Source organism: Malaclemys terrapin, chromosome 3, assembly GCF_027887155.1.
Source record: "Malaclemys terrapin pileata isolate rMalTer1 chromosome 3, rMalTer1.hap1, whole genome shotgun sequence".
Taxonomy (NCBI): Eukaryota; Metazoa; Chordata; order Testudines; family Emydidae; genus Malaclemys; species Malaclemys terrapin.
Genome location: NC_071507.1, coordinates 190,319,842 through 190,347,576, shown reverse-complemented (window position 1 = coordinate 190,347,576; position 27,735 = coordinate 190,319,842). Strand labels below are relative to the sequence as shown.

Genomic DNA, 27,735 nt, shown 5'->3' with positions numbered 1-27,735 from the left:
ATTTTCCCTTTTGAATGCAGCACAAAATCAGTTACTCTTCATTGAAGGATCCATGGGGGGGGGGGAGGGGGGGGCGGGAATCCACATCTAACAGACCTTTATGGCTCCATTCACAAATTCACACACTACTGAACTTAATGATTCATGCAAACTGTCTAGCAAAACTGTATGCAAAAATCTACACAGTCCTTCTATTGGTTTCTCAACAGGTATTGTATGGCACACTAATTGTAATTGGCCAAGGGACATGAATTAAAAGCGGACAATGGGCATATTTTATAAGTTGCAAAATAAACCAAACAAACAGAAAGTGAGGACTGATATAAAGAACAAACAAATGAATAGAGGAGAAGGAAATAGCTTTATTGCCAAATAAGGGTTTTAAAATGTTATTGGAAGACTTACATGTGCAAATTGGCTCTGCCCATAGCTGGCAATTTGGCATAGATGGTTTGTATTTTCACTATATATAATATTTCTCTATAACCATCTACCAGCTCTGCGTGTCATGCTTGTGTCTTGCATGGTTCAGAATGGATTACGCTGCTAGTGACACAAGTAGTTCAAAGCACACCTGTTATGACATTCCATGTCTTGGGGATGGGAACAGAGTTGCCAGTGAGGCAAGCAGCTAATTCAACCATTAGGAAAAGCAAACCTCAGGAGTTTATGATGTAATACCTCATGTACAGTATGCAATGGATCCAACTCATTCTTGTCTTGAGATTTCTCACGTGCACAAGTGTAATACAGGCTTTGAAAGGGAAGTCCCAAAATTTAGATTTTGTTAAACTTAATTGCAGTAGCTTTTCATGATTTCTTTAAATCAAGAGTTTCTATGGAAATAGTGAAAAGTGTTTAAATGTAAGTCTGTAATTGAAGCATCTGTAATCTAAATGTTAGTGTAAGAGAATCACAAGCTGAAACTGACTGATAGAAACAGGAGTGAAACCAAGTGGTTTAGTTTCACTGTCCAAACTGAAGTGAAAAAATAAAATTATTAAATTAGACTTAATTTTCACTTAAATTGCTGTTAGTAACACAAAAGTATTTTAGAATTATGATTTTAACCCAAACATCCCTTTAAAAGGCCATCAGTGCTTTCTAGCTAGGAGGAACTTAGATGATGGGCCCTGTCTTACTAGGTTACCTCTGCTTCATTATTGCCGGTCTCCAAACACTGAAATGCTTAGAAAATACCTCAAACTACAGCACAACACGCACATTTTGCTCTTTAAGAAGAGTGCAGCTTTGTGGAGATGATACAGTGCATCCAGATATTGCTGTTCAGGTTTTTTTTGGTTTTGTCTAGTTTAGTTCAACTTATATGTAGCCTTTTGGTGAGTTGAAAGCTAATTTGTTCGGGTAAGTCTTTATGGTTTTTTGGCCATTACTTGTAGCAGCAGTTCTACGATCATAATCAAGGTACTCTTAAAACCAAAAAGACTATGAAAAACTTCTGAAAGGCTCAGTTTTCTGAAGTCTCTGAACGATAACAGCGTTTTGCAAATTAGCTTCCTCCAGAGTGAGAGTCTCATCCAGCAGCTCTAGGAAAGGAAGAGATGTGGTCAGGCTGAAGGGAACACTTCCCTGCGATCCTTGATATTTTGTTATGAAGTCTCTGACATGGCTTATTCTGAAAAGGAGAAGGAGAAAAAAAAAAAAAAAAAAAAAAAAAAAAAAAAAAACACCCAGCAAGTTACAATGCTTCTAAGTATTTGAGTCAATTGTTTTCAAGAGGTGTGGGGGTTGAGCACAAGTCATGCACTCCATGCAGCACTTATGCAGGCTCTGTGGCAGTTTCCAAAGTATGATTCTTGCACAGCTAGTGGAACTAATTTTTCTATATTATACATATTCTTCTTTGCAGCCACGAGTTGCAATAAACCCCTATAGGTAACCTACACAACACATTCCCACAGCACTCACTATGACTCAGCAACTGGCATGCTAGCTGAACACTACAAATTCTTTAGTGCCTTCATTCTGGTTTCTCCTTAATTCTGCACATAAAATACCCTGAAATTCTACCTGCTCTGTGACTTCAGGCATGTGCCCTGGGACCCTTCACCAGAACTACATTAATGTTAGATATGGAAGTTGTGGAATTTAGACTTTAACTATTTAAGGTCAGAAGCACAATGGTTTTTTCTTAACTCAAACCTTAACCCAAGCACAGCAGTACAAATACTAGAGAGTGCTTTAAGCCTTTTTCTGGACTGCCAATGAAAAAACATGTTTATGATAATAATGGTTAAGGATATCATAGCACCATAAAGACAAGTCCCTTGAATTTGCCTTAACATTTCTATAAAAAAGAAATTTTTAAATACAGTGCATGTATATGTACAGACCACAGAAGCTCACTGGTGCACTACCACAAATACAAGTTATGATAGAGTACACCTCTACCCCGATATAACGCTGTCCTCGGGAGCCAAAAAAATCTTACTCCGTTATAGGTGAAACCACGTTATATCGAACTTGCTTTGATCCACCAGAGTGCACAGCCCTGCCCCCCCGGAGTGCTGCTTTACTGCGTTATAACCGAATTCATGTTATATTGGGTCACGTTACAGGTGTCATTGTTTTAAATGTTTTCTGACAATATGGCTATGTGAAAGGGGCTGTTCTACTCATACCAAGTACAAATTTGTCAGATAAGACTGGTCTGAAGAACTTTTAAGATGCATCTATTTGCACTAGGATGAAAATTTATATTAAGAATTTTAATCCTATTCATTTTGGAATAGGAAAAATATTGAGCCCTCCAATAATGGGTTTAATAATCAAAATGCAAATGCACCCCTCATTAATAATAAGGATCCACTATAGTAATGGACTTATTTGGATTATACGACTTTAGAGATCTTTAGAGACCGTGAATACTAACAAATGGATCCTCGCAGACCTCTAGCATCTTGCTGAATTCAGAGACAGCCTGCAACTGCTAAGTCTTCCTTAGTCTGCCATCCTGACTGGATATAAACCAATATACAGTGTACTAGAGAGAAATACAACCTGAACTGGTGTTGAAGGTAAGCTTTATGGTCCCTTTAATCGCTTCAGAAAGACATATAGCACAAGATCTTCATTCTATATATTACAGTAGTGCTATCAGCATAGTAAATTATAGGAAAAGGTCACTGAAGGTTTTAGTTCAACCCAATCTCCTTTAGTAGTGGATCCTACTTTCCCCTAAAAAAAAAGTGTGTACACTGAACTACTGCCTTATCACAGTCAATTGCAGGGCTTGGAAGTTTTACTAGACACCCAGTAGACATATTAGCCACAGACTGGTTTGAAGTGTTCCACCCACACTGTCAGGACAGACACCTAGATGAGTGCTCTCCCCCCTGCAGGATGCTGGAATTCCACCAGCGTTCTGAGCTTGGACCCTGCTCAGGGGTCTCTTAAGATGCCTCAAGTACTCCTGTTCTTAAAATCTGGATCACCTCCCATAACTCCCCTTGACTGCGGAGAGAGACGAGAAACATTATCTCCTGTTTTTCACCCTTTACCTCAACCTCCCAGCTGATGAAGGGTGGATGACAAGCATCAGGGAGTAGCCGTGTTAGTCTGTATCTACAAACACAACAAGGAGTCTGGTGGCACCTTAAAGACTAACAGATTTATTTGGACATAAGCTTAAGGGTGGATGAGGTTTCCACTACTGTTCTTCTCCCTCAGTTTCCTGGCTGCTTTGTCGGGTGTGCATTTCTGCTCCTCTACCTCTCCCTTCCAGCCTCTGCTGCTGAGGCTGGCCCAGAAACCGATTGCCTCAGCAGCACAATCAATCTGAATCTGCCATCATTGCTGCCCACAGGGGTTCTCAATAGCAGCAATGAAAGTTGATGAGGATTCTGGTCCTTTTCACCTCTGCTGATGCTTAGGAAAGCTAGGAGCAGTGGCTCTGAATCCTCTTCCTCAGCCTGCAGACACTAGGTTAGAATAAGTTCATATCTGGAAGGTTCTCTCTGCAGCCATAAGGGCTAGAAAAATTTACTTAATTTTAAAGAGTGAAAGCGTAGGCACTTAAACATTGATTGCATTTACCAGGGAGTGTTTTCTATTTCCCAGGCAAGTGGATTTTTCAAGCCCTCAGGTCTGTCATGCTGTCCACCCATCCTCACCTGCCACTAGTGTTTAATCCCAGCCATAAGCAATCAACTGCTTTTATTAGTGAGTTTCTCATACAAATTCTTTGGAGGAACTTCCTGGAAGACACTTGTCTTTTTGAAGACCAATGGTCTTAAAAAAGATAAACTAAAACAAAACAATAAAAGTCTGTACTGCCCCTAAAAGATCCCCTATAACAGAACCTGCATCAAGGAATTATAGACTCCTCAAAAACACTTAACTCCCAGTAAAATGACAAAAATCCAACAGTTATGCCTTGATAAATTGGTATTACGCAGATCTTGATCAATTAACTTGGCAGTCTGTTATATTCATTGGCAGTTACATTTTGTTTTCCCTTCTGCTGCACATGGGTACACACGGAATTTGATCGGTTTATCCTACAGGCTTGGAAGGACAAAAAAAAGTCATTTTTATTTTTGTGTATCTCAGAGGAACTCAGATGATGAGGGGTCAAATACGTACTTACAGAATTTCTAGACATGTTAGTGTAAAAGGGTTAATGGGGTAGTCACCTCCAGTGCCTATATAGGACAGTGATAAGATAATCTTACCTATGAGAAACATTAAACTTTTGTACTATCCTTTCCCCATCTGCTAACCAGATCTGGATATTAGTGACTGGTTCCAAATCGCTTAGCGTTACTGAAGGAAGAGGCCTTTTGTTCTCAGCTTCAAGGTCCTTTTTCACTTTAGAAATTATTCTTGGAGTCGCACTGGAAAGAAGAGCCAAACAAGATTATGCAATCCACATAAAATCATAAGCTAGAGCAGTCATTACCACATCTATTTTTTTGACTGAACTGAAACATTTCTAGGAGGTTCTAAATCCTGTCAGAGTGTACTAACAACTCATGTGCAGCAAGCCTAGGAATACAAATTGAGGTTGAGGCTTTACTAGAGAGATGCAACAACTCTTCAACTTGACAGCTTCAAACATGATGTTAAGGGAGAGAAGATCCTATTTCTGTTAATGAAAATGAAGACTATTTTAAATAATTAAAGAGATTGAGAGAGATATTTAAGTGATAAAGATAAGATGTAGAATTAAATGCCTAAACAACAGGACTTGATGTTCCGTTGCCTATGTCTCCTTCACTGGGAGGAAATAAAGTAACACTTTCAGGAGTTTGACTGAAGAATTTGCAGGCTAACGGTAATTTGTTGGAGGGCTTAACTGTGATGTGTGTGGTACTTACCTTTTTATAAAACATAAAAAATAGATTACACATCACCCATTAGTGATGTGTACTGTGTTCTAAGAGTGGTAGAATAAATCTCTAAACACTGAAATAAAGGCTAGTCCTAAATCTTATAATTTATAAACATACTTGCAATAAGCGGTCCAATGTAATAATTTTAGATATTAAAGGTTAAATATGGCTTCCTCTGTTTATGTGGTCTAACTTTTTAAATTGTATCATGGCTGATTGATCGGCATTACATGTTGTAATCCGAGATGTATTGCACTTAGACTACAAATATTTAGGTTTAGGTAAAACACAGAGGTACAATGGAAAACCAAAAAGTCTTACAGGTTAATTTGATCATTCAAAATCAGTATTAAAATCACTTGTCAGCAGTCATCTATCAGTTCTAATCCACCTTTCTAGTCTTTTCTCATATCCTGCTCTTTTGTTCCTCTTGCTTAACCTTAAAAGCACCTAATTAAACTACAATGGTTTTCCAGACCACAAAAATAAATGTTGCATGTGCAGCATTGAGGGAGAACAGAAATACATCTAAATCTAACAATGGGCAACTTCAGCTGCCCATGTATGAAGTGGTCGACTGTCTCGCGAAAATATGATTGAGAAGCCATTTTTGACACCTTATATAACTGATTATTAGAGCAGCTAGTTCTACTGTAGAAAAAATACTTCAGAGCTGCCAAATGTTAATCCAAGTATGGGGAATAAGTTAAAAAGCTAACAGTCTAGTTTTCAAGTGTATTCCTGTACAGTAACTCCTCACTTAACATTGTAGTTATGTTCCTGAAAAATGTGACTTTGAGCGAAACGATGTTAAGCAAATCCAATTTCCCCATAAGAATTAATGTAAATGAGGGGGTAGGTTCCAGGGAAATTTTTTTCACCAGACAAAAGACACACACACTATAAGTTTTAAACAATTTAATACTGGTACACAGTGATGATGATTGTGAAGCTTGGCTGAGGTGGAGGAGTCAGAAGGTGGGATATTTCCCAGGGAATGCCTTACTGCTAAATGATGAACTAGCAATTGGCTGAGCTCTCACACAAGGCAGCAGGAATGGAGGGAAGGGAGACTGCATTGCAGACTCCGACACACACCCTGTGTGTGAGAGAGATGCGCATTTCCCCTTTAAGTACACTGCCTTGTTAAATTAGGTCAGCTTGCTGAGACTGCAGCTGCTGCCAGCGAGCTCCCTCCATCCTGAGCTCTGTTGTGTGTCCCTCCCTGCTTTATGGAAGATAGGGTAAGCGGGGTGCAGGGGAGAGGGGGACACCCTAACAGCCCCTCTCCCTCCCCCCCCCCCGCCCGCACAGCAAGCAGGAGTCTCGGGGAGCAGCTCCAAGGCAGAGGACAGGAGCAGCACAGGGCAGTGGGGGGAGGGACAGCTGAACTGCTGGCAGGCAATTGATAGCCTGCTGGGCAGCTGCTGCACGGGGAACTTAAGGGAGTGGGGAGCTGATAGGGGGCTGCCGGTCCACCCTGGTTCCAAGCCCCCACCAGCTAGCTGCAATGGGCTGCTCTTCTTGCAAGCAGTGGACAAAGCAGGTGGCTGCCAAATGACGTTAAAGGGAGCAATGCACAACTTTAAACGAGCATGTTCCCTAATTGATCAGCAATGTAACAGTGAAACAACGTTAAGCAGGACGACTTTAAGTGAGGAGTTACTGTACTGTACCTAGAATCACCGTCTTGCAAAACTGATGTTTAAAGCCCTCTAGTGGCGGGAAAGGAGGCTAAAATACAAGTCTTCTTACCTTTAAGAAACATCATTGCTTTTAAAGGCTTGTTCATTTTACATTCTCTCTCTCATCTTTAATTTACGAGATTCTCAAAAGACATTAGACCCTTTGATCTATCCCCTGCCAATACAAGATTGCTCCTCAAAGTAAGTTTTCTAGTGCTTTGCCCAGTCTAATGGTAAAAGGTTTATGACACACATTGTTTTACCCTAGTGGGGTTAGAGGGTAAATCTGCTTTTGCCACAAGAGATTTTAGTCTGTCTTTTTGTTTAATGTATTTCTGGGATATAATTTTAAAGTTACATCTTAAGCTTACCGAGATTCAGAACCAAAACTTTTCTATTACAAATCACAAAACCATTAAACACAGTAGGGCAACACCAGCATACTAACTTACAGATGATAAAAAAATAATATAGCCATTAGTTACACCATTAATAATAAAGTATTTTAATGGACTCAAAACTAGGTCTCATTGAGCCCTCCTGCATAACAAAAGAAAAAAAATATAGTTGTTCAGCTGAATATTTGTATGCATGCATAAGTGTAACAGACTGGTTCCAATCCTGCCATCTCATCTTTCAATAGAAACTTTGCCTCAAGAAGTCACTGGCAGATGTGTCCAAGGACTACAATATTTGCCCTACCACATCTTCCATTGTTGGGGCTAAGAATTAGCCCAACAGAAGTGTTGGTAGCATGTCTATTAGGACTGCTGGATATTAATAAAAGAAGCTTTAACTCACTCTGCGTATCAGTCACAAGTTTAAGGAGACTGTCCAGTTGTACGTTTGGTTCTTTCTACAATTCTCTTTTAAATTCTCTTGGTAAACTACACAACTGCAAGTGTGGAGAGTAAGGGCTTGTCTACACTTGAAATACTGCAGCTGTGAATAGCGTTTCAGTGTAGACACTACCTATGCCAATGGGAGTGTTTCTCTTGTCGACCTAGCTCTGTCTACACTGGGTGTTACTACACTGCTCAAGGATGTGAATTTTTCACATCTTTGAAAGACAGATGGGTCAACTTAACTTTTTTAGTGTAGACCAGACCTAAATTTTATAGTGCAGCTGAAGTCACACTGGAGCAAATCCTGGACTATTAATGCTGTAGCCCACGATCTGCCTCAGGAATTCTGTCCCTTCCTATAATCAGTGAAAATAGCACCCTTTCTCTCAGTAGTAATGAATACCTGCCTTAATGAATCATAACATTCTATAGGATAGCAAGTGTTAATTTATGAAAGCAAGTGCGTGACACCCACCCCACTCCTCCCCAAGCATGGCCTAGGTTTCCAAGACTAGCATCATATTTACTACTTTTACAAAGGCAACAAGCTACAATATACCATTGATTCGACTAACAGGAAAAAAAAAAAAAAAAAACAAGACATTTTAACTTACAAACCTTAACAAAAATGCTGAGCAAGTGGTAAAATGTTTCATTGTATGAAACTAGTAAACAGAACACACAGAAGTTTAAGAATATTATGTTTCCAGATTTTAGTTTGTCTGTTGGAAAGCAGGATCACTACTTGCTATAGCAGGGGTGGGCAAACTTTTTGGCCTGAGGGCCATATCTGGGTGGGGAAATTGCATGCAGGGCCATGAATGTAGGGCTGGGGCAGAGGAGGGGATGCGGAGTGCAGGAGGGGGCTCAGACAGGTTGGGGTGCAGAAGGGATGTGGGGTGCAGCAGGGGCTCAGGGCAGGGGGTTGGGGTGCAGGAGAGGTTCGGGATACAGGCTCTAACCCGGTGCCACTTACCTGGAGCGGCTCCAGGGTGGCAGCAGCATGCACTGGGGCCAGGGCAGGCTGCCTGCCTGCCCTGGCCTCATGCCACTCCCGGAAGCGGCGTGGGGGGCCTGTGGCACCGTGGGGGTGGCAATCCCATGGGCCGGATCCGGCCTGCAGGCTGTAGTTTGCCCACCCCTGTGCTATAGGCATGACAAAGCACAACAAATAACTCAACAACCCTGCCTTTTACCACTTAAGACAGCAATCTGTCTCAACCATTTAATCAAACTCCAGCACTATTCAGGCCAGATTTTGCTTTTCCTATTTAACTCAATTTTGGTGGCTCCTTTCATATTTGCCCAAAGTTTTGCCATTGCCATTTCTCCCTCCATATCTGCAGACATCATTTTAACAGGCAGTTTAATTTGCGTGAAACAATTTGGAGCATTGATATAACGTCAATCGAATTAACAACAAGTGTTAATTATGGACTCTGAGGCAAGGACTTAACTAACAAATCAGGCCCAATCAGGGTTATGAAAAACCATCTACTTTATTACAGTATTTTAGAGCACAGAGTTCTCACTAATAGGGTTACCATACGTCCGGTTTTTCCCAGACATGTCCAGCTTTTCGGCAATCAAACCCCCGTCCGGGGGGAATTGCCAAAAAGCCGAACATGTCCGGGAAAATGCTGGCCGGGCACTTCCCCTCCCGCGGCGGCTCTGTTCCTCCCCGGACTCTTTGGCTCTGTTTAAGAGCCGAGCTGCCTGAGCGCTATGGGCTTCAGGTAGCCCCCTTGCCTCCGGACCCCAGCCGCCGGCGGGGCACTTCCCCTCCCGGGCTCCAGCAGCGCAGGGTCCAGAAGCATGGGGGCTGCCCAAAGCCTGTAGCGCTCGGCTCTTAAACAGAGCCGAAGAGTCAGGGGAGGAGCAGAACCTCCGGCCGCGGCGGCTCTGCTCCTCCCCTGACTCTTCGGCTCTGTTTAAGAGCCGAGCGCTACAGGCTTTGGGCAGCCCCCATGCTTCTGGACCCTGTGCTGCCGGAGCCCGGGAGGGGAAGTGCCCGGCTGGGGGCGCAGGATCCGGAGGCATAGGGGCTGCCTGAAGCCCAAGTGCTACCAGCTTCACGGTTTGCCGGGCAGCCTCCAAACCCTGCGCCCCCAGCTGGGCGCTTCCCCTCCCGGGCTCCAGCTGTGCTGGGGAAGCGCCAGCCGGGGGCGCAGGGTCTGGGGGATGCCCGGCAAACCGTGAAGCTGGTAGCGCTCGGGAAGCCCTTTTCGCGTGGCTGCGAGTGGGAGGGAGGAAGGGGCGGGGTTAGGGCTGGGGAAATGGGCGGGGCCAGGGCCCGTGGAGGGTCCTTTTTTTTTTTTTTAATTTGCTAAATATGGTAACCCTACTCACTAATTCACTTAGAATTACAAGAACAGTTATCAATTGGGATATTTTTAGACTGGTTATTGGAAATAAGAGGCACATACATAGTTACATTCATCAAAGGATTGTACTGATATTCTGCACAGTGCCCCCATGTGGTAAGCAATATCCCTATTTTACAGATAGAGAAACTAAGGCAGAGAGGTCCCCAGATCAGCACTCAAGTGGCATCTCTGGGTTTAGCATTCAGAAGCTCCTGGGGCATTTATACTCAAGATCAATCCTCTAAACCACAATGCCATTTGTAGTGTTTATAAGATCAGTCTAGTTTTAAAACTATCATTAGAATTCCTGCACTAAAGAGACCGGGATTAAAAAGAAAAATAAATCAGTTTAATGTATGGTCTGAAGTAATTTTAAACACTATTTTACTGAGATAAATTACATGGCTGAAAACCAAGGAATTTGCTAATTTAGTTGAGATACTCTTGCCCCTTGTAGTCCTAACCTCTAAGTGAATATCATATTCACCTTTTCTTCATAGGCTGCATCTTGCATAGTTGCCTTTAAAGAGGAAATTCAGTGTTTCTATTTAAATCCTTGTATGGCAGGATAGCGTCATTGGAGAAAATACTACTATAGATAGCATATAAAGGATGAAGATATGAGTTATCATTCCCTGACCTCAACCCACCTCAGAAGGCATAGATCCCATCAGACCACTCACCTGCCTAACCGGTAACCTTGTCCGGAAAAGGGGTGAAATATTGGCTTCTTTAAAACATATACCTCATCTTTTTTATCTTCCACCTTCACATCCACCTCATCATCAAAAGTCTTTTGTAACTCAAATGGCAACTCCCTTTTAAAAAACCCAATATGGACAAAATTAAAATAAGGCTCTCTGCATGTGATGAGAAGACAGTAATGATATTTGGTCTAAAAATTGAAACACAGTTCTGACTAACATGTGGCTAGCTTATCCATACAAAAGGAGTTAGTGATACTGCAACTATTTTACGAACACGTACTCAGCATAATCTGTAAATCACACTAATGAGATAGGCATCCATTGCAAATTACTGAATTATGAGGTAACTAGGAAGTGAAAAAACTAAAAAAGCAAAGAACACATCATTGGTATTGTGTAAACTATAGTTCAGTTTAAAAAAAAGATATCATGAAGTATCAAAACACTAAGAAATATAACCCCAGTATCTTTAAAAGTTGTGAAATGTTAATAATAGACATCATTACAGCATGTTAATTCTTTGGTAACGGGATAAAAACAACCTTTGACACAGAATTCCTTTTTAAGACCGATAATATGGAAACCCATTTGATTAACAGGTGTAACTACAGACTAAGCAAAATAAGGTATGTATTTTAGTATTTTCTATAGAGTATCACTAAGATCTATGATCTTTAGTGAATTAAACACTGTTTGGCTAGCAATATTCTATTCACATTTAACTACCTTCCAGGGACCATCTGAAAGCTTACAGCTTGTAATTATTTCACTAGAAGATAAGCTTGTCCACCCTACCCCCCTTGCCTTCCCCTAGCAGCATATGGGTATTTATAGATTCAGAGTGGTGTACTTTCCCAGCTAATGACAGGCTGCTCATTGTGATTATGGATAGGAGTACATATTCTTGTATGTTGCGTTCACAGAGAATAATTTTATAGCATATTTATGAAACACTGTTTTTGAAATGCTGCCAACACTGAATTAGACCTGAAACAACGTGGAAAGGAAGATTTGTAATTTAAAAGACAATGGCTAAATAAATTCATATAGCTGTAAAAAAAAAAAAAATCTTGATTTAGATTTTGCTTAAATAGTGAATTAATGTGTGTGTGTGTGGGGGGGGGGGGTAATTGACTGAAACCCTGACCAACGTTAAGTTTTACAAAAATTCATGGGCAGCGGTCGCAGATGTCCCGCCCCGCCCCAAATGTCCCACCAATATGCCTCAAACTTGACCAGGCTGAGTATCCACAACCACAATGAAAGCACCTCTTGAGTACTGCCTGGTCTACACTCAAGTTAATCAATCAGTTTCATATAGTAGTTCAGCCACAACTACTGGCAGGCACTTGGACGTGTCCTCTATTCTGTATTGTACCTTTAGAGTACGATCTTCAAGGCATGGACTCTGTTTTGTCTATTTCAGAACTTTTGAGTGTGTAACCATAGCATCTAAAAGCTACTATATTGGTGGGACATTAATTCTTGCAGTGTTAGGATATATCTATGCTACAGCAGCTATAGTGCCACAGCTATGGTGCTGCAGCACTGTACTGTAGATGGTTCCTAGATTGACAGAAGAATTTTTTCTTCCTCAATGTACACCTCTACCCTGATATAACGTGGTCCTCAGGAGCCAAAAATCCCTACTACGTTATAGGTGAAACCTGTTATATCGGGGTAGTGGCGGCAGGGCTCCAGCGGTGATTTATAGGGGCCGGCAGCCAGAGCCCCGGGCCCTTTAAAGCCCTGCCCGAGGCCCGCTGCTGGAGCCCTGGGGTTACCGCACTGTATGTGAACCCGTATTATATCGGTTCACGTTATATCAGAGTAGAGGTGTACTTAATTCACCTCTCTGAGAGGTGGTAGCTGGGTCAACAGAACTCTTCCTATATACATCTACAACGGGGGTTGTACCTAGGGTCAACCTAACTATGTCGCACAGGGCACACAATTTTTCAAAGCCCTGGGCAATATAGCTAGGTCAATTTAACTTGTAGGTGTAGACCAGGCATTAGATTAGGTTTCACTGCAACTGGGAGGTGCGATTCCCAGCATAGGTAGATAGCTTAAGCTGAGCTAGCACATGTTTAACATGGTAAAGATAGCAGGGTAGACGTTTCAGCACAGGCAGCGGTTTGGGCTAGCAGCCCGGGCTCAGACCCAGGGAGCAGGGCAGGCTTGGATTCAGGTGACTAACCTGAGCTGCCAACTGTGCCACAGCGTCTACACTGCTGTTTTTCAGTGAGCCAGCATGAGTCTGTCTACCTGTGCTGGCAATCACACCTTCCAGCTGCAGTGCAGACATACCCTTAATGCCCAGTTTAGACAACAGCAGTATAAATTCATACAGAACTGTTGTAACACAGTTACTTTGCTTATACACTACAAGATCATGCAGCATTACAGTACAATGTACATTAACACAATCTGGCTCAGTAGACAAAGCTCACTTGCCCTTTTTTAATTGAATCCAAGAACTGCTGGTTTGCAACATCTTTGTAGCTTCTGAGTTCACCGTCATTTACTGTAAATCCGTTTTTCCATAGTTTAATAATGATATCAGCCTGTGAAGTAAAAACAATGAAATCATTGAAAAACAACTCAATAGACTAGCATCTCCTTATGATTTTAGCTCATCCACTCAAGGGACTGAAAATTACACCGGCACAAGTCTCACTATAATCCATCTTGGGCCAGTGCCAGTACAACGCATAGCAACAGCAAGGAACAAAAATGACATTTCTAATTTCTAAATATCTTCATTTCTAGACCTGACAGCAGAAGACCTTGCACCTCTGAAAAGCAGAATCAGAATGGTAAAAGGCCTTTGGGTTAAAGTTCACAAGGCAAGACTTTATCAACCACATTACTCCAGTTGTACACATCATCTTAGTCTTCCACCCCATGCCACATTGTGGGCACTAAAAAGTTATCGAACAACTCTTATCTTGAGAAATGCTAGATCTAGAATCCTAGGTTTTGCATCATTCAACATTCTGCTTTCACTTGAATTTTGAGAGGTGTAGTCGAGAGAGACGTTAGAGCACAGGATTTCTGCAGCTAATTCCCATCTCTGGCTGATTTGCTCTGTAATCTTGAGCAAGCCACTTGAAGCCGGTCTCTGTTTGCCATCTGTAGTAACAGTGACCTTCCTAACAGGGGTACTGTGAATCATGTTTGTCAAGTGCTTTACAGATCTTTAGATAAAAGTTGCTATATAAACACAGACTATTAGACTGAAATGTTACTTACACTCAAAATTATGCTTACTGGTAATTGTCCCACAAGCTCATAACAGTTTTATATGCAAAAGCTTGATCCACTGAATCTACTTCTACCCTTGTCTCCATAGACCACAAATCTAGAAGATGTAGGTAAGACTTTAGCCCTGCCTACAGAGGACATGACCCTTTTTCCACAACTAAACTACCAGGAGAGGCTAAGCTACATAAAGCTAGCAGTCAAGGGAAAATGGAGTCCAGCTGATTTTAGTCTTAGTCAATCAGTCGGACAACTTTATGAGGAAATTTAGAATGTAGGTGTAAAAAAAAAAAACAAAAAACAAACAAAAAAAAAAAACACACACACACCCACAAAAACAGTCACTTTAACCATAAGAAAGCGTCAGCCATCAGGACTGGAATCTCATTGACCCTCCTGGCAGATATCATCACTACCTGGAATACAGCTGCTAGAGATTGCTTGCTACACCAGAGGTTCTCAAACTAGGGGTCGGGATCCCTCAGGGGGATCACGAGGTTATTTCATTGGGGGTGGGGGGAAGGGAGGAGGGAGTCGCAAGCTGTCAGACTCCACCTCAAACCCTGCTTTGCCTCCAGCATTTATAATGGTTAAATATATAAAAATGTCTTTTTAATTTATAAGGAGTGGTCATACCCAGAGGCTTGCTATGTGAAAGGGTCACCAGTACAAAAGTTTGAGAACCACTGTGCTACACCATCTTGTTATGTTTGTGACTTGCAGAATTTGTGGCCCTCCCAGAGAGCCATTCAAACCCAAATTTGTTAAGGCACCATTGTACCATGATCTACGCAGGCAGCTTTAGGGATTTCATGATGCTCAGATGAAAGATCTCAAAGTGTCAGGAGCTAAACTGGATGCTCTAGTGAAGTGGCTCTCAATCTCTTCTATACTGGTACCCATTTTTCCATAGCAGAACTCCCCCATTCTGGAACTCTGTTTCCATTTAGCAGTTTGGGTTGGGCAAGAGGAATCCAACCGCCTGATACCAATGGACGATCCCCAGGTTGAGAACCCAGGCTCCCAAGTTGGAAGTCCAAGTCCCAGAACTAACATGTCCTATTGGGAGTTTATTCAACTAGAGCTTTGTCCTACCTATTCTGGATGGCTTTTCAAAGTACGGGTATTGGAGAGAATACATACAGCAATTTTTTTATCCAGATCAGAAGTAGTATGGGTCATGAAAGAATTCCTTTAGACAGACAATTTATACCCTGGGGAATCCAGATATACGCAACAGAGGGTCCTGAGGCACCTTTAAGACTAACAGAAGTATATGCCCCTCTGTTGCTTTTTACAGATTCAGACTAACACAGCTACACCTCTGATCCAGATATACACAGAATCTTTCATGAACAGATACTGAGTAAATTTTCATAATCCACAAGTCATTTAAAATATTGCCAGAGCACATCTGACTATTTCAAAAACTTATTTAACCTGTCTAATTTGTAGACTTTGCACTACTGCCGAATGCATCTTTCCAATGTCAATGAGACTTGGAGGAGGATTTGACCTGGAGTGTCTTCAGATAGTATGTACGGCATTTTAAAAGGTGTTTGGTCATCCAAGTCTCCTGAAATTAAATAGTCTTGACAGGTACCTGGGCAGTTGGCCACACTTACAGTATATAAAATATTAAGTACCAGTGCAGAATTCAAATCAGTTTTCAACTAACTGGAAATTCATGTGAATTAGGTTTGAAGTTGTGTCAAATTAGAAGCATGTGCCAAACCTACACAGTACGTGTTATGCAAAACATATCTTAGAAGCTTTTTGATGAGAAGAATCCCTCTTTGTGTCCCCCATGACTCCCCTCCTACCTCCATGTAAATAAACCTATTTACAGGATGAATAGCAATTTGCAGCATGCACAATAGGCATGTGGCAATTTTCAAAAAAAGGGCCATTTTTGGAATTTTAAGTTCTCACCCTACATGCACCAATATTATGTATCATTTGAAAGCTTATTTTAATCTACATTTAGAGGAGGTATGACGTGGAGCTGTCAAGTGGTGCCATAAGCCTGTAGGCAAGGTGAAACAATGGTATCCAAACTGAGAAAGTGTCATTTTTTGCACAATTCTAGAAGCACTGCAATATGATTACAGTTTACTGTTTAAGTTCATTTCAACACCTTAATGTGGTGTTTATTGGTCAAAGTTACCAAACAATGTATGAAAAGATTTTTTTTATTGGTCTTGCATGAGCAACTACTTTTTCCCCAGAAATGATGGTGGTTAGCAAAAAAGGCGAACAACATTTTGCAGTATACTAACATGAATTGTTTCCACATCACATTCTTAACTGTAAAAATATCTGAAAAGTGAATAATAGTTTTCTATATTTTCAATTGAGATTTGGTGATCAGACCAATCTCACACTGAAGGTGTGCTTGCATGCCCATACTTTGTACTGCATGTTAATTCCTAATGTAATACTTCTCCATTTGTAAGATTCTGTACATACAATGTAGCATCTACTCTGCCTGGTAGAAAGTTTTAATATGTAATTGCCTATGCATGCACATCAGCTTTTGAAATATTCTAGAAACTATCTTTTTAATTCAGTGACACTTATGCACAGGGGAGTATTAGAGATAATACACAGCTTCATACTGGGATTCAGTCAAATGCTGACTACACAAAAATAGCAATTTTGATACTAACAGATCTACAAGCCTGTAAGCCTGACTTCAGTACCGGTCAAACTGGTTGAAACTATAATAAAGAACAATATTGTCAGACATATAGTTGAACATAATTTGCTGAGGAAGAGTCAACATGGTTTTAGGAAGGGAAATCATGCCTCACCAATCTACTAGAATTCTTTGAGGAGGTCAACAAGCCTGTGGACCAAGCTGATCCATGGATATAGTGTACTTTAGATTTTCAGAAAGCCTTTGACAAGGTCCCTCACCAAAGGCTCTTATGCAAAGTAAACTGCCATGGGATAAGTGGGAAGGTCCTCTCATGGACTGGTAACTGGTTAAAAGATAGGAAACAAAGGGTAGGTATAAATGGTCAGTTTTCAGAATGGAGAGAGGTAAATGGTGGTGTCCCCGAGGGGTCTGTTCTGGGACCAGTCCTATTCAACATATTCATAAATGAGCTGGAAAAAGGGGTAAACAGTGAGGTGGCAAAATTAGCAGATGATACAAAATTACTAAAGATAGTTAAGACCCAGGCAGACTGCGAAGAGCTACAAAAGGATCTCTCAAAACTGGGTGACTGGGCAACAAAATGGCAGATGAAATTTAATGTTGATAAATGCAAAGTAATGCACATTGTAAAGCATAATCCCAACTATACACATAAAATGATGGGGTCTAAATTAGCTGTTACCACTCAAGAAAGATCTTGGAATCATTGTGGATAGTTCTCTGAAAACATCCATTGTGCAGCAACAGTCAAAAAAGTGAACAGAATGCTGGGAATAATTAAGAAGACGGTAGAAAAATAGGACAGAAAATATGTTGCTGCTATATAAATCCATGGTATGTCCACATCTTGAATACTGTGTGCACGTGTGGTCGCCCTATCTCAAAAGAGAATTGGAAAAGGTTCAGAAAAGGGGAAAAAAAAAAATGATTAGGGGTATGGAACGGCTTCCGTATGAGGGGAGATTAATAAGACTGGGACTTTTCAGCTTGGAAAAGAGACAGCTAAGGGGAGATATGATTGAGGTCTGTAAAATGACTGGTGTAGAGAAAGTAGATAAGGAAGTGTTGTTTACTACTTCTCATAACACAAGAGCTAAGGGTCACCCAATTAAATTAATAGGCAGCAGGTTTAAAACATAAAAAAGTATTTCTTCACACAAACACACAGTCAGTCAGTGGAACTCCTTGCCGAGGATGTTACGAAGGCCAAGTCCATAACAGGTTTCAAAAAAAAAAAACTAGATAAATTCATGGAGGATAGGTCCATTAATGGCTATTAACCAGGATTGGCATGAATGGTGTCCCTAGCCTTGGTTCGCCAGAAGCTGGGAATGAGTGACAGGAGATGGATCACTTGAGGATTACCTGTTCTGTTCATTCCCTCTGGGGCACCTGGAACTGGCCACTGTCGGAAGACAGGATACTGGACTAGTTGGACCTTTGATCTGACCCAGTAAGGCCATTCTTATGCTCTTATCCAATTTAACACAAACCTGTACACTTGTGCAAAATAAAAAAAATGGAGGTAGCAGTGTTGCATTACGAACAATATACTTTGGGTATTTTACCTCTACAGGGCAGTTATAGAATATGTAGACAGGAGGCTACAAACATCTTAAAGAGAAAAAGACTCCACAAACTTTGAGAAGTGTGTTATTTGTCAAGAAAAACACAAAGAATGTAAACCTCTCCGAAGCAACCAGTGCTGGGCAGAATTCCGTGGTGTTGGCAGCAAAAGCCAAGAGAGATTAATTGTATTGGCAGCTACTGGATTAATTTTCTAGTTTAGATGATGTGCAACTCTTTATCACAGGGGTTGCTTTTAGAACTACACATGCAAATAGAACATGGCACATGTCAGAATTGTATTGAACCAGAAAAGAAAACAGACTCTAAATCTGAGCATTATATGTTGTGGAAGCAGAGAAAGAACTGACAGGAAGGGGATGCAATGCATGACAGTTTGTCACCTGCTTCTATAGCCACCAGAGCAAGCAGGTCTTCCTGCCATTGGTCCTGTTACACTGTTTGCTTGAGAAAACAAGAAAAGCTTCATAAAATAGAGACAAGGTGGTTGAGAAAATGAAGACCTAAAGAAAAGCTCTGTGTAACCTCAAAAGCTTGTCTCTCTCATCAACAGAAACTGTTCCAATAAAGATATTACCTCACCCCACCTGGTCTCTCTAATATCCTGGGACCAACAAAACTTCATAAAATAGAAACATTTGAGAGAGCAACCAATATAAAAAAGAGGCAGCACTTCAAAGACGAGATGACGTGCAGAAGACTTAATTGCAAAGGATGCAGTTTAAATCACTCAACATGGCCTTTCTTCCTACTTGAGTAAAATTAATCTTAACGCAAACCATCTAGTTACACTGTAACAATAGTCACCTTATGACACTGAAGAGTCAATGAGCTGATAAGATCATTATCTGCATGTTATGTACAAGAAGGTCCTTCTGTTCAAGCTGCTACAGAGGTATAAAACCCTACTTTCCTCAGATGTAGAAACCGCAAGCTAGTCCAATAGCAAATTACCAGCAAGTTTAGAAAAAAGGAAAAAACAACAAAAAAAACCCACCACCACTGTTTCTGCAAATTCATTCCATGCACAGCAAGGACAAAGTGAGTCTACGATTGTTTTATGCAGCACAATAAACTTAGCTGATGCTATTCAAGCTGCTAGTAATCTGCAGCAGGAATTTAAGTCATCCAAATGTTTTGTGGATGTTCTTCTGGCAAGTGAGCCTGATGAATAGCTTTCAAATGAACAAATGGTTGGTGCAGTGCTCTATGACAAGAGCGAGAAATCAAAGACCCATAGAGACCTGAATTGCTTAAACCTCAATCTAGGCATCAAAAAGGACAAGTCGTGGCCAAACTCCCACCACATGAGGGGAGTTTTGAAGAGCATATCAAAAGAGCATCTTGAACAAACAACGATTTGGATTTCTTTGCACACAGGTAAACCAGATATTGGATTACCCTTGCAACATGGATGGAAAAATATGGATGAAGAACTACTTCCTGTATTCTTCAAGGGCCTAATGGCATCTGAGTTTCTACAAGACCTTATTTGTGCCTGTACCAGTTGGGGGACACATCATAATCAATGGTGTCTGTAGTTAGAACAATCTTTACTGCACAGAACTGTGTACATGCCAATTCAATGAAGAGTGTGGTAACCCACACACTTTTGACAGAATCATGCTGATGAATAAGATGATAGTGATGTTGACTAAAAATATCACCAGCACTATTACATTTCAATGATACCTGTACAAATGTATTAGATTTTGTTTTACCCTTTAGATAGCTGTTGTGATGCTTTGAGGTTCCAAAGAAATCCAGTTTTATGTCTTGAAATACAGTCATAAAACAGGAATGAATGCAAATATTTAAACATACTGATGGTGTCATTGTTTATCCCCGTTTCTATGGTAACGGAACAACATAATCCCTCACATCAAAGTAGACATAATAGGCATTCAAATGGTGTATGATTGGTGGGGGGAAAATGTGTGTAGAGAGGGTACATTAAGTTTACCAAATTGGTGGTAGCTAACGCTTGCCTTCGAGCAGTGGGCACGCTCCACCTAAAGAGAGTAGGGCACCCAGCCAAATTATACTCCTTTACAAATACTTTTTTACATGTGAAGGTACAGTAGCAAGACCCTTGCCTCCTCCAAATTCTTCCTTGGAATGTCCTTAGTCCAAAAAGCCTATTAACTCCTGTCCCTCCCAATCCCCATGCAACAATAGGGAGTGTGAGAGAAAGACACAGAGCTACAGACCAGTGCCAAGCATCCCACTGTCACATCTCATTTCTCATCTGCTCACTGTCCATTTAGGCCTTATCTACCCAAAAATAAATTGTACCTATTTAATCAGTGTACAAACTGATTCAGCTAAATCCTTGCAGTTGACACTCTTACATTGATTTCACTACAGTTGTTACTTTAACCAGTTTTCCCAGACACTTAAATAGCCCAAAACTGACCAATAGACTTTTAGAATCCCAGTTAGTACTGAATTATTACTTTTTAAAATTAGAATGTGCGAAGACTTCACTAATATTCTCATTAGCATAGTGAAGTGTTCTTCAACTAGTTTAGGCGCACCATAAAATAAGCGCAATACATTTTGGAGGAACACATATAAGACATTATGGCACTGTCACCTCTGTCCAACATCAAAACCTTGGGTTGCATATTCCTCTCTGCTATACACGGCCGTGGGGATGCTCTTCTGCATGCTTTTCCATCATTCTTGAGAATAAAGGGTTCATTACTCCAGTTCCACAGGATTTGGTCTCAATGTCAAGTTCTCCTAGCTAACCAGATGATTTCCACATGGAAGTCTGCTTGGTAGTTATTATTGGTACATTACCTTCACCAGGTACATTGGGTAGAAACCCTGCTGGTTTTCTGGAATTTATACCCAGCATGATAAAACATTGATTACAGTCAAGACACATGTTAACAAATTAATACAAATTAAAAGGCTGACCACTTACTTCATTCTTAACTTTAGCTGGTGGCATGCATATAGCACCAACCTTTTGAGCTTCTTCAAAAAGGTTATCAACAAAAGATTCACAGCTTTGCTCTGTACCATTAGGAATTTGGTCATCAGTTCCTTGTTTACACACCCTACAAAATAAAAATAAATGAGTCGTTTAAGGAGACATTAAAGGACACAAGAAATTATGTACCAAAATGTATTTTGTAATTTGTTAGAAAACAATAACTAGAACAGCCTTGTGGACTATTTTAATGCGCTTTGTTTGCTGTACTATTGTGTGACGGGTTGGGTCACAGAAACCTCCTGGGGAACTGCCAACTGATGTGCCAACACTACTACTGCTCCTGCTTTCCTGCCCTGGAAGCTTAGGACTTCAGTGCCCTGCCTGGTTTGAGCCAGACCCAGGTCTGAACCACGTCCCCTAATAGCTATAGGCTTAAACTGAAAGCAGCTTACAGAAGTGTTCCTGTCTTGAACACTCAGATGCCCAAGTCCCAATGGGGTCTAAACTCCAAATAAATCCGTTTACCCTGTATAAAGCTTATACAGGGTAAACTTAAACTGTTTGCCCTCTAACACACTAATAGAGAGAGAGATGCATAGCTGTTTGCTCTTCCCTCCCCCCCCCCCCCCAGTATTAATGCATAGTCTGGGTTAATTAATAAGTGATTTTATTAAATACAGAAAGTAGGATTTAAGTGGTTCCAAATAGTAACAGACAGAACAAAGTGAATTACCAAGTAAAATAAAATAAAAACATGCAAATCTAAGCCTAATACAGTAATAAAACTGAATACAGATAAAATCTCACCCTCAGAAATTTATTGAAACATCTCTTTCACAGACTGGATGCCTTCCCAGTCTGGGCACAATCCTTTCCCCTGGTACAGCCCTTGTTCCAGCTCAGATGGTAGCTAGGGGATTTCTCATGAGGGCTGCCCCCTTTGTTCTGTTCCACCCACTTATATATCTTTTGCATAAGGTGGGAATCCTTTGTTCCTCTGGGTTCCCACCCCTCTTTCTCAATGGAAAAAAAACACTAGGTTAAAGATGGATTCCAGTTCAGGTGACATGATCACATGTCAGTGTAAGACCCCAAGCCTTCATTCCTCCCAGCCTGACTCACAGGAAGGCCTGCCTGCAAACAGAGCCATCCACAGTTAATTATCCTGGTTAATGGGAGCCATCATTAATGGCCCACACTTTGCATAATTACAATAAGCCCCCAGAGTTATATTTCATATTTCTAGTTTCAGATACAAGAGTGGTACATTTATACAAATAGGATGACCACATTCAGTAGATTATAAGCTTTGTAAGGTATCCTTACAAGAGATCTCTTGTATGAAGCATATTCCAGTTACATTATAGTCATACTCATTAGCATATTTTCATAAAATCATATAGAGTGCAATGTCACATTCTTTTCATGAAAAGGCTCGGCCTATAGTAGATTCACATTATGCCATTCTTCTGACGTGCAAAGAGAGTACAAAGGGAATTAAATTCAGCCATACTGAAGCTTCTAAATTTGGAATCCAACTCTATGAGAGGATGTGTTCTCTTCTGACTTGCTGTAGTAACAGGAAAACTTGCATGTCAGAGTCAACCCTGCCACTAAGAAAAACATTTGTTGTTGTCTGAGTTAGCTTTCATTGAGCCACTTCTGCAAAAATACATGCAAAGTTCTTCAGAGATAAAATTCAAAAGTCACGTACAAAACAAAAGAGGTCTCTATATCAGTTATTCTCATTTAATTTTCTGGTTATTTGCCCTTCACCCCCACATCCCTAAAACCTTTGTGACATTTGTGGTCTTTAGCACTACAATTGATAAACCTGGGTATAACTGTCCCCCAGTGCTACTCTAGCCTACTGAAAGCCTATACAACAAAAGGCTTTGATATTTTGGCAGTGAGCATGATGTGAAAGCCTACAAAAACATTTTACTATTAAGTACAAATTTCCACCCACAGTGCTATGTACACTGTGTAAAGGAACAGACTCCTCTTTACTATGTTACCTTTTTAGTGACTAGAAACTAGATAGTTCATTCAGAATGATTGATTACCTCTTAGTTTAAGTTCTCAGACAGGATCATACAGTATTTGACTTCTACGATAAGCATTACTGAAGAGCTCAGACAAGTTTATTTAATTTAGCACTTCAGGAAGTATTTCAAACAGTTCAAATAATCCCAACTCTTGTATAAAAGAAAATTGAATATTTTCCTAAATTAGGACTTCATGTTAGAATGTTCATGAAAAAAATATTGTTCATTTGAATGGCTCAGTATATTAATTAGGTCTGTTTGTATTAACAAAACTCTTCATTGCAGAGTTTGCAATATGATCAATATTAGCATAACAATTGTTAGACAGAAGATCAACATTTTTAAGTGTTGGTTTAGTGACATCAAGAAAAAGTTAATAATTCCCACCCCCAATCCCTATTTTCACTACATCATTACGATGAATTGTCCTTCTCACCCCTCCCACAAAAGATAAGATGAACTATAAAGCATTTGTTAAGGCATTTACAGTGTTTTTTCTTAAAACCTTATGCTTTAATAGGCATAAAAACTAAACATCTTCACATATAATGTAAAGGCTTCCAATGGATCAAAGTAGAAAGGCAGACAGATTTATGATTTTACTTGTAAGCATAAATGTTCATGCAGCCACTTGGAAAGCTTCCACCCCTACAATTTGTGATTGCAGTTATATGAGAAGTATTCTGCAAAAGCAATTTCCCTCTTCTAAAAAAACTAAAATGTATGTGGAGCAGATGGACAAAGTGAACACAGATCTTCAACACAGTGCTTTTGTTTTTAATTGCAAGTGTTCCTCAGTGCTTTATAATAAAAAGAACTCAGTGATGTGGGATAATAGGAGCAGAAACGTTTGCTCTAGCCAGACGGTTAGTTATGACAGCTTTGTACTTCAAGAGGCAGTGAGAAACAAACCAACAAGGGATGTGCTAGCCTGGAGAAAAAAAAAGAAAAAAAATTTTTTTTTCATAAAATGTCACTGGATTCTAATTCAACTTTCATTCCTGAAGGCAGGAGCCAAATAAAACGTGCATATCAAAGCACAGTCACTAAATCAATAATATTTTTTCATAAAAGCTACAGAAGGTTTGCTTTATTATTAATTAATGGTATGTTGAATAAATAAAGAGATGGTACAAGACAGGACAGAACCATACAAAGAAAAAAAAATAAGCACCTACCATTCTTCTTTTAAAGTTTCAATTTTGTCTACATCTTTCATGCTGCTGCTTCCCCTAAATAATGAAAAGAAATTTTTTAAGAAACAGGCAAAATTCTTAACACATTTAGCACACTTTTGAAGGCTATACATTGTTTACACTTTCTCTATGATTAAAAGTTATTCTGTGTCGATACTTCACATGGGAAGATTTCAGATTCCTTAGTCTCCAGATGGTTCTTTGCTTTTCCTGTGGCTTCTAATTTGGTCATGAATATACCTAGCACCCTTTTCAGCCTCAAACATTAGAAGGAGGAAAATTGGGTTATTACATTTTCTCAGTGTACCCAGCCCCCTCACCCCCCAAAAAAACCCACCACACAACACTGATACAAAAATATCCCCTCATTCTTATGCTAATTTAGAAAACAAGTCATCCTCATTTTCACCCAATTGGTTGAAACTTGTCTCTCAGATTTTGACAGCAGTGCGCCCTCAGATGGTTGCAGAAAACCAGAATGTCGTCGCAGGCATCCTTTGTAACTGTTTATTGCCATCAATGACCTTCAATTTAACAGTGTGTATAAGCAAAAGATGCAGTGTCCTTCAATTTCCTCCCTTAAGGCTTCCCTATTCTCCAATAAATTGGTGCAGTGTCCCAGAAACTGCTACATCAAGTCATGATTCCTGTTGTATACGTGGCAAGAGACTAAATCCTGGATTTTCAAGCACTAAATATACAACAGGATTAGTGTGCTGAGTCAGCAGACTGAAAAGTACCATACTGTTCTTGTGCTATCTCCTGATCTCTCTACAAAGAGAGATATTAAGCCACAAAAATAAAAACAAAAACTAAAGTTCTGACAAGCCAATAGTAGCAGAAAAATTCCTAGTGAGGTTCGAACCACATTTAAGGGCCTGATCCTGCAAAGTGCTTTGTTGAAAGGGCTCACCACTTTGCAGGATCAGGTTCCAAAGCACCACATTGTGCATAGGTATTACAGAATAGAGAACAGGTAACACCACTCCCAATACTTCTGAAATAGCCAGGCAAAACCTGAAGAGTTAGGATCAGTATTCCTCCCCTAATTTACACTTGCTTTTGGGGCTTATTCGTGAGAGAATAAAAACCAATCTTAGTTAGCCAAATAGATATTTATGCTAAACAGGATATTAATTTTCTCAACTTTACATATAAACCCCCTAAAAACAAAAAAATAAGTTTATAACAGAAATGCAGACGCACCCTCAAAAATAGCAATCAATACTACTGTAATAAGTTTCTAAATGTATTTATTCTTTTCTTTAACTGGTTAGATTATGCAATATTTCTTGTATCAGTCAAAAGACTACAGTTAGTGTCCCTCTAACACTGCATATAAAATGTCCTTGCTCCATTTTACAGTGCTGTAATAGCACATATATAAGCAAAGCTACGCTATTATATACAGTTTTGTTTACATATCTGACCTACCTAAAAATCTGCATTTTTTAAATATTTGCATTATTAAAAAACAAGGTAAATTTACTTCTATACATATTCCACTTCAAGATGAATATTTATAGAATATTCATATATTCAATATTCAAGTCTAGAATCCACGTAATTTGACAGTAATGAAAAAATGAAGTTAAAATGTAATCAGAATTACTATAAAACACATGACAGGCAGAAGCAAGTCTTCAAAACTAAGTTTTTACTATGCTAAAGAGGCCGTGCACTTATAGAAGCAGTATACAAACTTATTCAGCTGTGAAAGACACACTTGGCTTTATACAATGGAATAATTATTTAGTTTGGAGTAAAAATTACTACATTACATTATATTAGTTATATTTAGATTGTATTAGTATTTGGTCTGAGAAGTCAAATTCTTTAATATTAGGAGGAATTAGTGACTTGCACTCTAACAAACATTGCTGGCAAGGAAGTCTACAGAATTTAGGAGCTACCACTTAAGTTTGTTCTAATACTCCTGCGGGAATTCTGTGCCACTGCGGTTGCGCAGAATTCACATCCCCCACTGATTTTTTTTCTCGGCAGAAAATACATTCTGCCAAAAGAGGTGTTGCAGTTATACCTTTTGCCCACCAAAGGTTGCTGTGCTGCCAAAAGAGGGGGCAGCCAGCCCTGGATAGGAAGGAGGAGAGGTTACTTTTCTCACAGTGCCCTGCCCGTGAAGCCAGGTGAGGAGGCACAGGATATGGGGATGGGGGGACAGAGATCAGGCACATGGAGCTGCTGGGGAAGGGTCACAGACTGGGGTTCAGAAGGGCTAGTGGGGGAAGAGACAGATTGGGGCAGGGGCACAGGAGCTAGTTGGTGACAGCATTGAGCCATGGGCTCAATGGGAATGGGGGTGCAGGGCCACATGGGGACAGGGGAGGCGGGGTAGGAGCAGAGAGCCACATGGGGATGGAGTGTGGCTGAGAGGGGGCAGGGCCACATGGGGATTGGAGAGGCTGGGTGGGGGCGGGAACAGGGGCACATGGGAACAGGGGAGGACAGGGTAGCTGAGTGTAGGTGCAAAGATATATGGGGACAGGCAGATGTTGCTTGACTGAATGAAGAGGCTAGGGGTCAGCCAGGGTCTGCATGGACCAGGCTTCCCAATTCCCTAACAATCCCTCCCTACCCAAAAAATGTTCCATACTTCTCCCGCTCACACCCAACAACCCTCCACATTCACTCCCATGTTCCTTCCCAGCAATTACTTCCATCTTCCTCAGCTCCTCCGTTACCCCTGATTCTGCCAAGACTTTGCACGGCTTCTGAGGGGTGAGGGAAATCTGTTTCTGTATTGTAATTTAAATGAATTATTACTCAAAGTTCTGTATTAATATGCCTACTAAGGAATTTGTCAAAGAACATTTACTGAATCTTTTTTGTCTTTATTGTTACAGACATACTTGCTGACAGGTATTTTGAAATAAAATTACCAAAAGAACTGAAACTGGCGTGATTATATTGTGTTATTTTGACAAATAAAATATGCAGAATTTCAAACTATTGTGCATAGAATTTAATTTTTTGGCACAGAATTACCCAGGAGCATACTAAAGACAAATCAACCCAATTCACACAAATAATTTCACTCAGAGTCAAAGTTTTGTTGG

The 27,735-nt window shown here is 40.3% G+C and overlaps 1 protein-coding gene across 1 annotated transcript; it reads right to left on the bottom strand.

Annotated features, from left to right (window-relative positions):
* Window positions 1–342: 342 nt before the first annotated feature.
* UBXN2A (UBX domain protein 2A) lies at window positions 343–24,694 on the bottom strand. Its single transcript, XM_054023398.1, has 6 exons — window positions 24,641–24,694; window positions 21,403–21,538; window positions 13,411–13,524; window positions 10,934–11,064; window positions 4,695–4,856; window positions 343–1,636 (listed from the first exon to the last, which is right to left on the bottom strand). Exons 1-6 carry the CDS (start codon window positions 24,679–24,681, stop codon window positions 1,447–1,449), a joined length of 774 nt encoding a protein of 257 aa, XP_053879373.1. The 5' UTR covers window positions 24,682–24,694; the 3' UTR covers window positions 343–1,446.
* Window positions 24,695–27,735: the final 3,041 nt, after the last annotated feature.